The sequence below is a fragment of the Arachis hypogaea genome, chromosome 11 (genome assembly GCF_003086295.3).
Source record: "Arachis hypogaea cultivar Tifrunner chromosome 11, arahy.Tifrunner.gnm2.J5K5, whole genome shotgun sequence".
NCBI classification, from domain to species: Eukaryota; Viridiplantae; Streptophyta; class Magnoliopsida; order Fabales; family Fabaceae; genus Arachis; species Arachis hypogaea.
This window is the reverse complement of record NC_092046.1, coordinates 5,053,644-5,068,529: the sequence shown is the minus strand read 5'-3', so window position 1 is coordinate 5,068,529 and position 14,886 is coordinate 5,053,644. Positions and strand designations below refer to the sequence as shown.

Sequence of the window (14,886 nt, the reverse complement as noted above, 5' to 3'; positions counted from 1 at the left end):
CTGAACTTTACTTTTATGGGATTGATTAGCCCTTGTGCCAAAAAAGTGAATGTTGTTTTTTTTTTGGCATACGGGCTAATCAGTCCAAAAAAAAAAGATCAGAGACCGGCTTGGGTATTTTTTTTTTTTGGGTCCTCGTTGTTCTTTCGAGATAATTGTGAGGGGCTGGATGGAGTATTCACTCTATAAGTATTTATTTTAAACATTCGAAAAATCCAAAAGTATTTTTGACTTTGATAAAAATAAAAAATAAGTGTGGAGTCTACCAAAATTTTAAACCCAAAAAAATGATGAAAATATATGATTAAAGAATATAACTTGTAGCGGAAAAAGGGTTATTTATTATTACTATTGATGTATGAGTTGCTAATTAAGCTTACTTACTTTGACTTATTGCTATTGCCAAAAATATAATGCATTATTTCGCCATAAGCTTACCTATTTCAGAGCAAATATGCTCTCACTTCTCTTGCATTGATAGAAATTTATACAAATTGTTTCTTTGAAGAAATAATAACGAAAATATAATTGGTTTCACAAGTTAGCTAACTTTAAAAGTACTAATAATAATGCATTAAAAGGGGGTAGTTGAGAGACATAAGGTAGAACAAAATGAAGTTAGAAACATTAATTTGTAATTTGGTGGGAACTATACATAATTAGTCTTTATAAAATTTTTCTTTTGACTTTTGTCACTACAATTTAAAAGGTTTTTATTTTAGTCACTGCCATTAATTTTATTTTATTAAATACTGATGTGGTTGGTTAAATAATATTAATGCGACACGTTTTGCATTGCTGCGTTAGTAATTAGCAAAACAAACTAACAATAAAAATTAAGATAGAGACCTTTTAGATTTTATTGGATCAAAAGAAAAATATATAAAACTAAATTTTTTTTTATAGGAGCTAAAAGTTTATTTAAGTAATAACAAAAATGTCAGAGAGATATGAAAATTGAATTTAAATTATATATATTAAATTAAATAAAATAACTGAATTTAAAGTTATTATCTCTCTGATATTATTCTTTAGGATATTTTTCATTTATAAAATAAAAAAAATATTTATTTCTTCCAAAACGAATTTTTAACTTTATTTTTTAAAATATAATTTTTTTTTTTTTGGTTAACAGGAAGTTCGCGCTCCCCCTCTCCCGGCAAACTCTATGTTATACAAATTTTATAAGTAGATTACTAATGATAAATTAATGAACAAAATGTCATTTCTATGTTTTACAAGTTTATAACTTTTTGGCATGATAGTTCACGACATACAATGTTATAGATCATGCATACATTAATTTATTTAAAACAAGTACAGCTACCGTTTACTAGAAGATGCTCCTCCATCACTAAGAGCGGTGCAAGTCTTTCGCGTGTGTCTAATTTGGCGACACAATCCGCACCGCTTCTCCCCATTATGCTCAACGTCATCCATGTTGTTACAAATCCTGGAGCTCACGGGCTGATTGTTGGATCGGCCTTGACCATCATGAAAATGTGTTGTGCAATCACTTTCGAGTTCAACCTACGATGATCTTGCCCCATCGAAGTTTGCATGCAACTATGAGGACTAGTGTATCTCCTAACCCCCACCTTTCTTGTTTTCGGCGATATGATATAAGTATGCTCCAATTACAACTGGGTTTTAACTGGATACATCTTGCATTGTACCTCCAATGGTCACTCTCGACTATTTTGCACTCCACAGCCCTCCTGATGCTGTACTGCTTAACTGCCAACAAGACTTCTTCCTTGTTCCCAAATTGTTGTCCAACCTCAAACTCATTGCTTGGGTCTTCTTCAAGACCTCCTTGGGTAAACAACTAATCCGAAATCATTGCATCGAGATTCAACCAATTGAAATGTTCCGGCCGGTCATATGGTTGAGAAATGACAGGCTGTGTAAAAGCAATCTGTGTGTCACTGTAGTAGGTCATCTCCTCTTCCTCGTCACCATCATAAGGGATTTCGGCTGGTTCTTCATCAGCATCGTCTCCATCATCGGGGTTGACTTCATACTGCTCCATCATCGGATCTCCGATAGCAGAACCGTCATGACTTTCAAGACCGTCATCCATTAAGTCAACGTTACGAACTTCAACATTAGACCCTTCCTGACTACCCTCAGGTGGCATATTCAGATCTACCATCGTCCTTCTGATAGTTCATCTAACAACGCCACTCGTCGGACTATCGTCGACAGTATCTGCAGATGATCCTCGGCCACCAAATTCAACAAGAAACACGTATAACTCCAACAGATGAATATTGGTCCATCGGTTGTGCCACGACCTTATAAGCTGTACGTCCTCGTCGTCGCGCAACCGGTACCTAATGCAAAACAATAGAAATATCGCTCACAATGATGGTCTGATAAACATACTAGTAACAAAGACACAGACAACACAACTATAATATACCTTTTATAAAACAAATTCCCATCTAACTCGGTCGGATATCTGCAGTAAATTTCTTTTACCCTTTTCGATTCTTACTGTCCGAGGGCATGCAATATCAAATTCTTCAAAACTGTTAAACTATTGATCTCCGGTGTCATAAACGTAATCATCGGCTGGCTCGATCTAAAGACAATTGAACCTTCTTCATCATACAATATTTTACCATCGTAATGAATGGATAACAATGAATTTCCTGATATCGTAGCAATAACGTATTAAATGAGGAAGAAATTAATTAGAGAAGTTGTGGTTACTTGATTTCCAATAGACTTGCTTTTATCTTTAAATTTATCAAAAAATTTGTCGGGAGCGACAAACTTACTGTTAATTCAAAAAAAAAAATTGTATTTTAAAAAATAAAACTAAAAACTCGTTTTGGAGAAAATAAATATTTTTTTATTTTATAAATGAAAAAAATCCTTATCCTTTAACTAAATGATAATTAAAAGTTAGATTTTTTTTTCTGACAGTGCAAAAGTTAGAAATCTTATGTGGCGATGGTTAGAAGATTTCATGAAATATTATCCGTGTTAGTTACATCATAGAGAGCAAGTAAGTATGAGAAAAATGTGTTTTTCGTTTTAGAAAAAAGTTAGGATGAATATTCAACCAGCAAAAAAAAAAAGTGAATGATTCTATATTATTAGATAAAATTTTATACAATTAAAAATATTATAATAATTAATTAATAATTATAAATTATAAAATTTACTGATCTTCTAACATTTTTTTTATTGAGTAAACTGTATTTTTTTTTATTTTCTAATATTTATCAATTTTTTTAATTTTATTTTTTAATATTTAAAAAGTTTGATCTATTTAATGAATTATGAAGGTGTACAATTTGTACACGTCGTAGGACGACTAATCATTTTTTTATATAATTATTTTTTCTGTCGAAATAAAAAAATTCTATTGAATATTCATTCTAAAAGAAATACGTCTTCACAATAGCGAAACCAAAATTTTAATACTGGAGATTAAATTCTTATAATTAATCTTAATTTTTTTTTCTTTCAAAATGTATAGTATTTTTAACTTTAACTTTTTATTATAATTAACTTATGAGTAACTATAAAACTTTTTCTTAACAAAATAAAAATAGATAAATTTATACTAAAAGTCTAAAACTATATATGTTCAATAACAAACGAGAAAAAAGAACTCAAAATAAATTAGATTACATGATTGATCCGAATTCCATAGTTTATATAAAAATATAATTTTAATATATCCATCAATTCAACTCTTCTAACATTTAAACTGTTGAACTTCTAATTGTTTGATTAAATGATTGTTCAGATTTCCATAATATTACTCTTTTTATTTTGAGCTCTTGTTGTTTCATACGCTCAACAAAATAAAAGACAAAACGTTGGTTTATCATAAAAAAGAAAAGAAAAGATAGGACCAAAATTTGTACTCTGAAATGTGATTCCACCTTATTAAAGATAAGATTAAGCATAAGTTATACTCCGAGTGGTGGTGGATCTACAAATTTTATAAGAGGAAAGTCAAATTAAATACAAAATAAATTAAAATATAACATAACAAAAAATTAACAAAATATAATTTAGAGTATATAAGTTAAAATTAATAATTATATTATATGAAAATTAACATTTAATTACATACTTTAGGATTTTGATATTTTTAAATTTGTTCTGCGATATTTTATATAACTAAAATTATCAATTTATCATCTGAGATAAATTTTAAAGCATTTTTTTTTCAACATATATAATTATATAATTTACTAAAAATTTATCTTTTATCTTGTTTTGAAGTCTCGTTTTAATAATTTTTATTGTTTAAAAAATTTATTAAATTATTACTATTGTTATAGAAAGAATCAATAAAAAAAATTTTATAGTCAGTTATTTTTTTACATTAATACAAACTTATATTTTTTAATAACTTTTTTATACATTTTTATTTTTTTAAATTTATTTATTAATTATTACTACTATATTATAATACACATTATAATTTATACGTATTAAATTATTAACATGTACATTTTTTTAGTGTGTTAGTATACTAAAATATATATATATATATATATATATATATATATATTAATTATATAATAATAATAAACTAATAATATTAATTTAAAAAAAAATTTGGGACACCACGACCAGGTTAGGTCTCCCCATAAATCTGCCATTGTCAGGCACGGACCCACCTTCATGAATGGGGGGCACTTGCCCCCAGTGACATTTGATATTTTTAAACTCAAAAAAAAAAAAATATATATATATATATATAATATGCCCCCACTTTAAATTTTAAATGACCCCACTACAAATAAACTAAGCCCAATTATTAAAAGTCTAAGCCCATTTTATTTTTTTATGATTTTGACTATTAGTTAACCTAATTAAATTTAGTCTTCTTCTGTTTTTAAATCCTAGCCGTCACTCATTTATTCTCTTAAACCCTTTTCTTAGTTTCATATTTTCAATCTTCTTTTTCTATTCCTTGTCTAGTGGTCATCTTCTCTTCATCAAAAGGTAAATTTTAAATTCTCTATTTTATTTTATATAGCTCTCTATGACTCTATGTATCTTTCAATTTCATTGTTTCTCTTTTTGATATTTTCAATTGCAAATTTTAATTCAAACAATTATAGTTTAAGTATTAATCTATTTTTTATTCTTTTCATGAATTTATATATTTTATTTTATTCTCAATTTAGTGATCCTTATTATTTATTTGTTTATCTTTCGTTCTATTCTATTATATGTAATTAGATTGCATATAAATTTTTAAAGTGAATTGATCAATTTACTAATTTAGAATATATATTTTTATTTTTAGAAATAGTAATGGAGAAATATTTCAAAAGAAAGCTACCACTAGAATCTGAAGTCACTCCATTAGTCTCTTCTAATAAAAAGAAGTTCTTAGAATTCAATGTGGAAAGTCTGGTAGCTGATCCTGGACAACGACCCAAAATTTCAAATTATGATCCAAATGACAGAGATGAAGTTAGACGAGCTTATTTGCAAAAAGGTCCTTGTCAACCAAGAGAACATGATTTTGCACAAACATATTTTGGAACTTCTCTCCGTAGATTTAATGCTGATTGGTTTGATGAATTTGGCAATTGGTTGGAATATAGTATTTCAAAAGATGCTGTATTTTGTCTTTGTTGCTATCTTATGAAACCTGATGGTGCGAGTGGTGATGCTTTTGTAAAAGAGGGCTTTTCAAATTGGAAAAAGAAGGAGCGATTACAAACACATGTTGGAAATCATGATAGTGCTCATAATCAAGCTCGAAGAAAATGCGAAGCACTCATGAAGCAAAAACAACATATTGAAGTTGTTTTTCAAAAACATTCAGACCAAGCTAAAAGAGATTACCGAACTCACTTAACAGCAACAATTGAGTGCATTAGGTTCTTATTGCGACAAGAATTGGCCTTTCGTGGTGATGATGAATCGCACAATTCAAATAATCAAGGTAATTTTTTGGAGCTTCTTGACTTTCTTGCTCAACATAATACAGAGATTGATCGTGTTTTCAAAAATGCTCGTGGAAACCTTAAGCTAGTAGCACCTAAAATTCAAAAAGATATTGTTAGAGCTGCTGCAAGTGAAACTACTAAAGTTATTATTGATGATCTTGGAGATGATTTATTTGCTGTTTTAGTTGATGAAGCTCGAGACATCTCTGTTAAAGAGCAAATGGCTGTTTGTTTGCGGTATGTGAACAAAGAAGGGATTGTAATGGAGCGATTTCTTGGCCTTGTCCATGTTTCTAGCACAAATGCGTTGTCATTAAAAGTAGCTTTGGAATCTTTATTAACAAAGCATAATTTAAGTTTAGCAAGAATACGTGGACAAGGTTACGATGGAGCTACTAATATGCAGGGAGAATTTAATGGCTTAAAAAGTTTGATCTTGAAAGAAAATGCTTGTGCTTTTTATGTTCATTGTTTTGCTCACCAACTTCAATTAGCACTTGTGGTTGTTGCAAAGAAACAGGTCGAAATTGCACTACTTTTTAATTTGCTTGCTAGTTTGTGCAATATTGTTGGAGCTTCTTGTAAACGTAAAGACATGCTTCGTGAAAGTCAAATGCAAAAGACAATTGTTGCATTACAAAATGGAGATGTTTCTAGTGGGCGTGGCTTAAATCAAGAAACAACATTGAAAAGGGCAGGTGATACTCGATGGGGCTCACATTATGGTACAATACTTAGCTTGATTTCTATTTTTTCTTCCGTGGTAGAAGTTCTTGAAGTTATTGAGGAAGATGGAAATAATCCTGAACAAAGAGCTGAAGCATGCCAATTATTGAATCATATTCAATCTTTTGAATTTGTATTCAATTTACATTTGATGAAAAGTATATTAGGAGTTACTAATGAGTTGTCTCAAGCTCTACAAAGAAGTGATCAAGACATTATAAATGCTATGACATTGGTTAAAGTGTCCAAGCAACGATTGCAAAGTATAAGAGACGATGGTTGGTCCTCTTTGCTCAACGAAGTTTTACTATTTTGTGATAGTCACAATATTCTTGCTCCAAATATGAATGATATATTTGTAACACAAGGAAGATCAAGGCGCAAAATCCAAAAGGTCTCAAACTTGCATCATTTTCAAGTTGAATTATTTTATCAAGTGATTGATAGACAACTTCAAGAGCTTAACAATCGTTTTACAGAGGTAAATACTGAGCTACTTCTTTGTATAGCTTGTTTGAATCCAAGTGACTCATTTTTTGCATTTGATAAGGAGAAGTTGCTTTGTTTAGCTGAATTTTATCCACATGAATTCTCTTCTACTCAAATTTTGGCACTTGATAGTCAACTTGAGAATTTTATATTGGATATGCGTCTTGATGATCAATTCTCAAATATAAATGGAATCAGTGGACTATCTCAAAAGTTAGTTGAGACAAAAAAGCATATTGTTTATCCATTGGTATTTCTTCTGTTGAAATTAGCTTTGATTCTACCTGTGGCAACAGCATCAGTTGAAAGAACATTTTCTGCTATGAATATCATAAAGAGTCGACTTCGTAATCGAATGGGAGATGAGTGGTTGAATGATTGTTTGGTTACATATATAGAAAGAGAGACATTCAATCAAGTTGATAATGAAACAATTATTCAACATTTTCAAAATATGAAAACAAGAAGAGAAGTACCTTCAAGATTTGAAGCGAAGAAAGTTAGCAGCTAATGTAATTTTTGGTTTTTTTTGTATTCGAATAATTAATGTGCACTTTTATATTTTTAAATTTAAATTAATATATATTTTGATAATAATGTGTATTATTTTTGCCCCCCCACCATAAATTTTCTGGGTCCGTCACTGGCCATTGTATACTCCCTTTAGATTGATTCATTGTTCTGCAAACCCTCAGAAACCTATCACGTTTATTTTGTTTGCTTTATAAGTCGGTTTTTTTTAATAATATTATAATTGTAATTGCATTCAATTGGGTGTCCGAAAAAAAAAGTTAGGTAAGTCTTCTAATTTTTTGTTTTGTCCGTGTCTCGTTTTTCATGTTTAGAAAGGTTTATTTTATTTCAAGTTTTATAAGTTGGAGTATTTTGATAAAGATGTCTAAAATATTTTTTTTAAATATATATTTTAATAATTAAAATTTAATATATAATTAATTAAATTGTATTATTTTTGTTAAAATTAGATTAGATAAATTAATTTGACCAAAAAATGATAAATCAAATTTTAAATTGATCTAAATTAATATTATTTTATAGAAAATAACTACAATATTCCTATTATAAAAAATGACAAAAATATTTCTATTATATATATATTAATTTTAAGAATCTTAAATTCTAGCCATTTTTTTCTCTGCCGTCATAAAATTTTTAAAATTGATATATATATATATATATATATGGATATTTTAGTTATTTTTTATAATAGGAATATTATAGTCATTTTTTATAAAAAATATTAATTTAGACTGGTTCAAAATTTAACTCATTGATTTTTTGGCTAACTTAATTTGTCCAGCCTAATTTTAATAAAAAATAACATAGTTTAATCAGTTATGTTCCGGCTCAGCCCAGCTGACATTATGCCCCGGCCCGGGTGGTCGACCCGACGGGCACGTTGGACCCGAACCAGGAGGCCAACCCAACACCTCCACCCCTCCAGCAAAGCACCTGACAGCTGGGGGAAAGGAAACTTCCTGAAAGGCGGATTTGCTTCTGTGGGACCCGTCCTAGGTACAGAGTATATAGGGGGAGGGTCCTACCCCTCCCCGAGGTACGTCACTATCCCTCACTTTTACTGCCATCTGTACGGATCCTGACTTGAGCGTCGGAGTCCTTTTTGCAGGTGGCTCCCCCTTCACACCACTACAGCTCGGGAGGTCGCGAGGCTCCAACAATCCGTCCTTAAGCACAACCCGGGAGGTAGATCCATTCCTCAGCAACCTAAGACCAGATCGTCTTCATCCGATCATAACATTTTCGTTCATCCGATCCGTTTGGTACCCGACTAACCGAACAAGTTGTATATGTTAAATTATAATTATTAAACGATATCTTTAAAAAAATATATTTTTAACATCTTTTTCTAAGTAGTTTCTTTATAAATTTACTATCGAAAATAATGATATAAAATAATATATTTCCGTTTTTATTTGAGATATAAAAATAGGAAGGGGAGTGCTAGGTAAATAATGACTATTTTGAACAACATGAACAATCACTAATCAAATAAAAATACACTACACTCTAATTTAATACTATTAATTAAATTTAAGATTAATTTACTCTTTTAACCATATTAATTCACATTATTCACACATTGTTCAAAAATGTTATTGGTTACCTATACTTTTCCAAATAAAAATATTTATAGATACGAATATTCTAATTATCCAATCAAACAACTCAATTTAATTAGTATTGTAGCTCTCAGATAATCGAGTCTAATCGAGAAAGACTTCATTATACTCAAGTTTAATTAGTTTGAGTGTTGGTTTTATGATTACGAAATTTGAACAAATCCCATTATTCGATTAGTTTTATATAACATTAAAAGATTTTGACAAATTATGCATATTAGATGATGTTTATTTTAGTATGAATTTGATGATATATTACAGTTTATGATTTATCTATTTTTTATTTTTATTTTTATACTATTACATATTTATAGAATTTTTGTTTTTTAAAATTTGATTTCAATCGTGTGTATTTTTATTCGAACTGATCCAATCTAAATTTAATCTTTTAGATTAGTTCAAGTCCATTTATAAAAAATCTCTTATTCAATCTCATCCAAACTAATTGATCTTTTTTTTTTTTATCAATTTGAATTCTTATTTTCTCATAGATTCGAACCAATCCAATCAGTAAATATCTCTGTAAGGTATGAGTCTTAGATATTTTTAATAAAATTCTAAAAAAATAAGAAAAGCAAAAATGAAGAAGGTTGTGCTTTGTAATTTTTTATTGAAAAAGAGTAAACTATCATTTCTACTCATAAAAGTTAAAAACGCTGACATATTTATCCATAGAAAATAGAAATTACCATTTGTACCCATAAAAAAATAGTTTTTACAAGCAAAATTATCTAAATCCTAAAAAATTAAATAAAATTCCTAAACTACCTTTCTTTCTACCACTACCACTATTATATCTCTCTCTCTCTCTCTCTCTTTCTCAATGTTCTCATCTTTTCCCCACCACTGTCACCACCACCACTAACCCATCCTCTCTCTCTCCTTCCATTTTCTGAGCTCGTCGCCGCCGCCATAATCCGTCAACTCTGCCAACTCCTTCCTTTTTCTCTTTCTCTCGCTTTCCTTTTGTGTTTTGTTTTTTTCTCTCTCTTCTACTTCTTTGAATTCTCAACCCAGAAAAATGGCTTCACCATCATCAACAACAATAGAATCATCTTCAGATTCCTTGCCCCCACACTCTCTCTTACCTGCAAAATCTCTTCAGGTTGACTCATAATCCGTTTGCCCCTCCTTCTGGTGTACCCCAAATCCTAACCCCAATTCCCAACTCCAATATTGGAATCGACGATCTCAGGAGATTAGGGTTTCCAGTCGAAACTGCCGCTACTACTACTACTAATATAAGCAATAACAGCAACACTATAATTGATGCTTTTGTTATGCAGCAAGAGCTGAAGCTAAAACTCGGGTCTTTGCCTAAGGAGGTTGAAGATTGAGTTATGGAAAGGAGCGAGAAAAAAATAAAAAACAGGGAACTCAAAGTGGTGAAGGGCATGGATGAGTTGGGCCACGGCCCGCCACCTCCGTCGTCGCCATCACCGTTGGCAACGAGTACCTCACCACCACCATTGACACGTGTACGGTGGCGCTGATGCTGACGGAGCGTTTGAGTGGCTGCGCGAGGTGAGGATCGTCAATGGGGCCCATGGAGGCGTGTAAGACCCAGAACTTTTGAAAAAGGGCTATTATTAGCTAATTTCAAATTCAGTACTTCCACAGCTTTAATTTCAAAAATTTCTTTATTAAAGAAATTTAGAGCAAGTTTTGATTAATTGAATTTGAAATAATTAGAATTTATTATCCAATCTTATAATTATTGGGTTATTTCCTATATTTGTATTATAAAGTTGATAGTTATGAAATAATAAGGATTTTATATGATATGGACTAAATAATCAATATTTTAATATATTGATATTGCTATTTTGAAAAATAGAGAAATTAATTATATTATTTCTAAATTTTGGATTTGGATATTTTATTGAAAATAATTTGTGAAATTGATGAGCAAATAGTATTTTCTATATATAATTAGTATTGGATTTAATTTGGGTTTCAATTATTATATTATTCCCAATTTTATGTGAAATTACCAAAATACCATTAACCCTAAGTTTCAAAAACATGAAACCCTAATCTCTAATCCTAACAGCCACCGAACCTTCCCCCCAAACACCCAGCAGCGGCAGCACACACACACAAAGCTTCCTTTCTCTCTGAAAGAACGAAAAAAAGAAAGAAGAATGGGGGTAAGGGGAAGGGGCCGCGAAATAAGGGAGAAGGAGGGGAAGACTCGCGCTGGCGTGCTAGTCTCACCGCCGCCATCGCGCCGTCGTCCTGCTCAGCGCTGCCGTCCCATCTTGCCGCGCCGCCGTGCCACGCCTTGAGGGCTGTCACGCAAGGGAAGAGAGAACAGAACGTGCCGCCGCGCCCTGTCGTCGACCCGCGTCTCGCCGTCGCGCCACCGTCCCCGTGCCGCCATCATTCAGTCCATCCGCGAGTCGCCGAGCCAGGCTGAGAGAAAGGGAGACGCGCGAAGGAGAGAACGGATCTGAGGCCGAGCTGAGGTCCAACCACCGCATCGGAGTCCTTCCGCGTTGCCGCCGTACGCGCCGTGACCTCCAGCCGCGCCGTTGCCAGTTGTGCTTACTCTGCCGCGGTGAAGCCCAGCTGCTGTTGGGAACCTTATCGCTGCTCATGGGGTGCGCCAGTAAGCCTCTGCCACCGGAAAACATCACTGCTGCTGTGTCGCCGGAGCTTCTGGCCGAGCCTCAACCGCCGGGAACGCCGCTGCCGCCACCGAGCTCCATTGCTGGTAAGGCTTTTAAGTTGAGTTTCCCTTCTGTTGAGTTTCCTGGAACTTCATCGTCGCTGCGTGTGGTTCAGATCGCCGCTGCTGCTTGGGGCTGACTGCCGGGGCTACTGCCCAACCGATTCAGAGGGCACTGTGGTTCGGTTCAGCCGTTCTTTCTTAGTTTCAGTAAGTATTCCTGTTTCGAGAGCTCTGCGTTAGTGTTCTGTTCCGTGTAATAAAGTAATTGTGATGTTGATGGTTCTAGGAGTTAGAACCCGAGTTTACTTGTGGCGTTGAGGCTGTTTCTACTATTGAGAAAGACACGCGGAACCGGGATTTTGATTGTTGATTTCGGGTTGAGGCGGAAAGGACTCTGTGACGCGTTTGAGTTATGGAATTTGCGTTTTGAGGTAGGGGCGCTTTCCGAAAACTACAGTTTATTATTGGAATTATTACATATGGATACTGATGTGAGATATGGTGTAATTAGTGATTGTATCTGCCTTATGTATTATTTGATTGACTCGAACGATTATGGATGTTGGCTTGGCTGAATTGTTGTGTGGCTTGTGAAATGTAATGTTTGAAGTTGATTCTTTAAATATTTGAAATGAGTTTAATCCGTTGAGGATTGGTTTGAATTGAGTCAATTATTTTGATGATGTGAAAGATAGAATGCTCTTGAAATCCAGCCTGGGTTGCTTTAATTGCTCTGATTTTGATAAATGATTTATTGCTGAACCGATTCTTTAAAGCTTTATAAATGAATTGAATCGGTTGATATTGAGTTTATTTTTGAAATGGTTTCCTTGAGGTATGCCATTGAGGCGACTGTTGGATTTAGCTTGCTTTTGAATTGATTTCTGGTTTTGAGCTGTTGAAAAGGAATGAGAAACGGTTTAGTTGGGACCCGAACCGGGTGGCAAAAGTCCAAGTTTTAGGGGAGGTGCTGTCGAAATTTCTATAAAATCCGAGTCTTTATTGAAATGTTGTCTGGAAAATGATGAGTTAAAGACTTCTGCTATTTTATTTGAATTATCAAGAAAAGGATGATTCATGCTTTCGAAATGAGTTAGTAAAGAGGAAATTGTGATTTAGTCTTGCTTCTTAAGAAAGGCATTGTATCTCTTTCAAGAGAAAGTTATTTAGATGAAACTTGTGTTTTAAAGCTGTTTGAATGCGAAAAGGGTTTATGTCTTTGAATTTGACTTGGGGGTTTCAATTAAAGAAGTTTCAATGACTTTGAAAGAACCTGAATGTCTATTGACAAGTTTTATTTTGAAATGTTTTGAGAAAGGTTTTAAGTACTCTTTGAACTCTGAACTTTTGCAAGAATAAAACAATTTTGAACAGTTGAAAGGCTTTAGAATTTATCATGGGAGTTGAAGCTGGTTTTGCCTAAGTAAAGAAAACAGCTTTGAAAGAAGTAAATGATTACATGACTCAGTTTGGCTTAGATCCTATTTTATTACTCAAATCGGAAAGCCAAGGTTTTAATGATTTTAAATGAATTCGGCGAAATGAGTTATGCTATTCTCCCCTAAAGACTTGGGACTCTGCCGAGAAACTTTGTTATAAAATCCCATTGTGGGATGGGTGATTTTGAATGTTCCCAAAATGAATCTTTAACTTTCCATAGTTTTGGAAGTTTCAGAAAGAGGATGCCGAGAGCGGCTTTGTTTTAAAAAGGGAACTCACTTTGAGTAAATTTGGCTTATGAGCCTGAGATGATTTGAGAAACGAGATTTCTAAAAGCCAAGGCTAAAAAGAGTTGAAGTTTGATTTCAAAGTGAAATGGCTTGAGAAAAGTGATTTGTGGCTAAAATGCCGGTTTTATGAATTTGATGATGTTGAATGGTGGAAGTGCTGTTTTGTTATGGGCCGGAATGGCTGTGTATGATTATGAATATTGGCTGGTTCTGGATTGAACCGTGAGCCGGAATTGTTATGTATGATATTGATTTATGGCTGATTGCCGAATGAGTTATGGGCCGTATGGCTGACTATGAATTATGAATTTAAGCCGGATGGCTGAGATGGATGTTGATCCATGACTGGGACTGAATGAATATATGCTTGAGATACCTGGGTAGTAGCAAGGGTTGTGGTTCGTCCCACTTACTCCAGGTCAGAGACTGTGACGCCTGGGTAGTAGCGGTAGTAGTGGTGATTCCACTCGCTCCAGGTTGAGCTGTTAAACACCCGCCTGGGTAGTAGCCGCAGTAGTGGTTATTCCACTGGCTCTGGGTTAAGCGGGTAGTAGCAATGGGGTTGTAGCTCAAACCTACTTGCTCCGCGATGGGTGTTTCTGTCCATGGTTAGCTACCAGGACGTGTCGGGTTGGCTATATAACCGACAGATGATATCATCAGCCACTAGGGACAGGCATGCATCATATGCATTTATGTGACATTGTTTGGGTGTGCATATTATACTTGGTTTGCCTATGTGATTAATTGCTAACTGTTCTACTTGCAATAACTGTTTGTTTGTGCTTGCATCTTCCTATTTGTGTTTGCTACTGGGACTCTGTTGGACTGTGGTGATTGGTTGTTGTTGGATTGTTTGGGCCTAGGGCCGTGGTTGGAATGAGATGAACCGATGGTTGATTTCGGTTTTGTGTTTCTGGTTTGGAATAAAATATAAAAGGCTATTTTGTTTCAGCATAGGTAAACCGTTTTGAAAGGATTTTGAGTTTTTGAGAATTGAATGGTTCCTCTTTTAGAAGAGATTTCCGACTTTATTTTTATTGTAAACCGTTGTTTTTGAAAAGAGGCATAAGACGGTTATTAATCACTGGTATGATTTATCTTCATGTATCCTATTACAGTAATTCCCAAAAACCCTCTACTGAGAACCCTTTCGAGGATGATGTTCT

At 33.3% G+C, this 14,886-nt stretch overlaps 1 protein-coding gene across 1 annotated transcript; it reads left to right on the top strand.

The window, feature by feature from the left end:
• The first annotated feature begins 5,295 nt into the window (after positions 1-5,295).
• On the top strand, positions 5,296-7,665 carry LOC112720856 (uncharacterized). Its single transcript, XM_025771950.3, has one exon. The coding sequence runs from the start codon at positions 5,296-5,298 to the stop codon at positions 7,663-7,665; it is 2,370 nt and encodes a 789-aa protein (XP_025627735.3).
• The last annotated feature ends 7,221 nt before the right edge of the window (positions 7,666-14,886 follow it).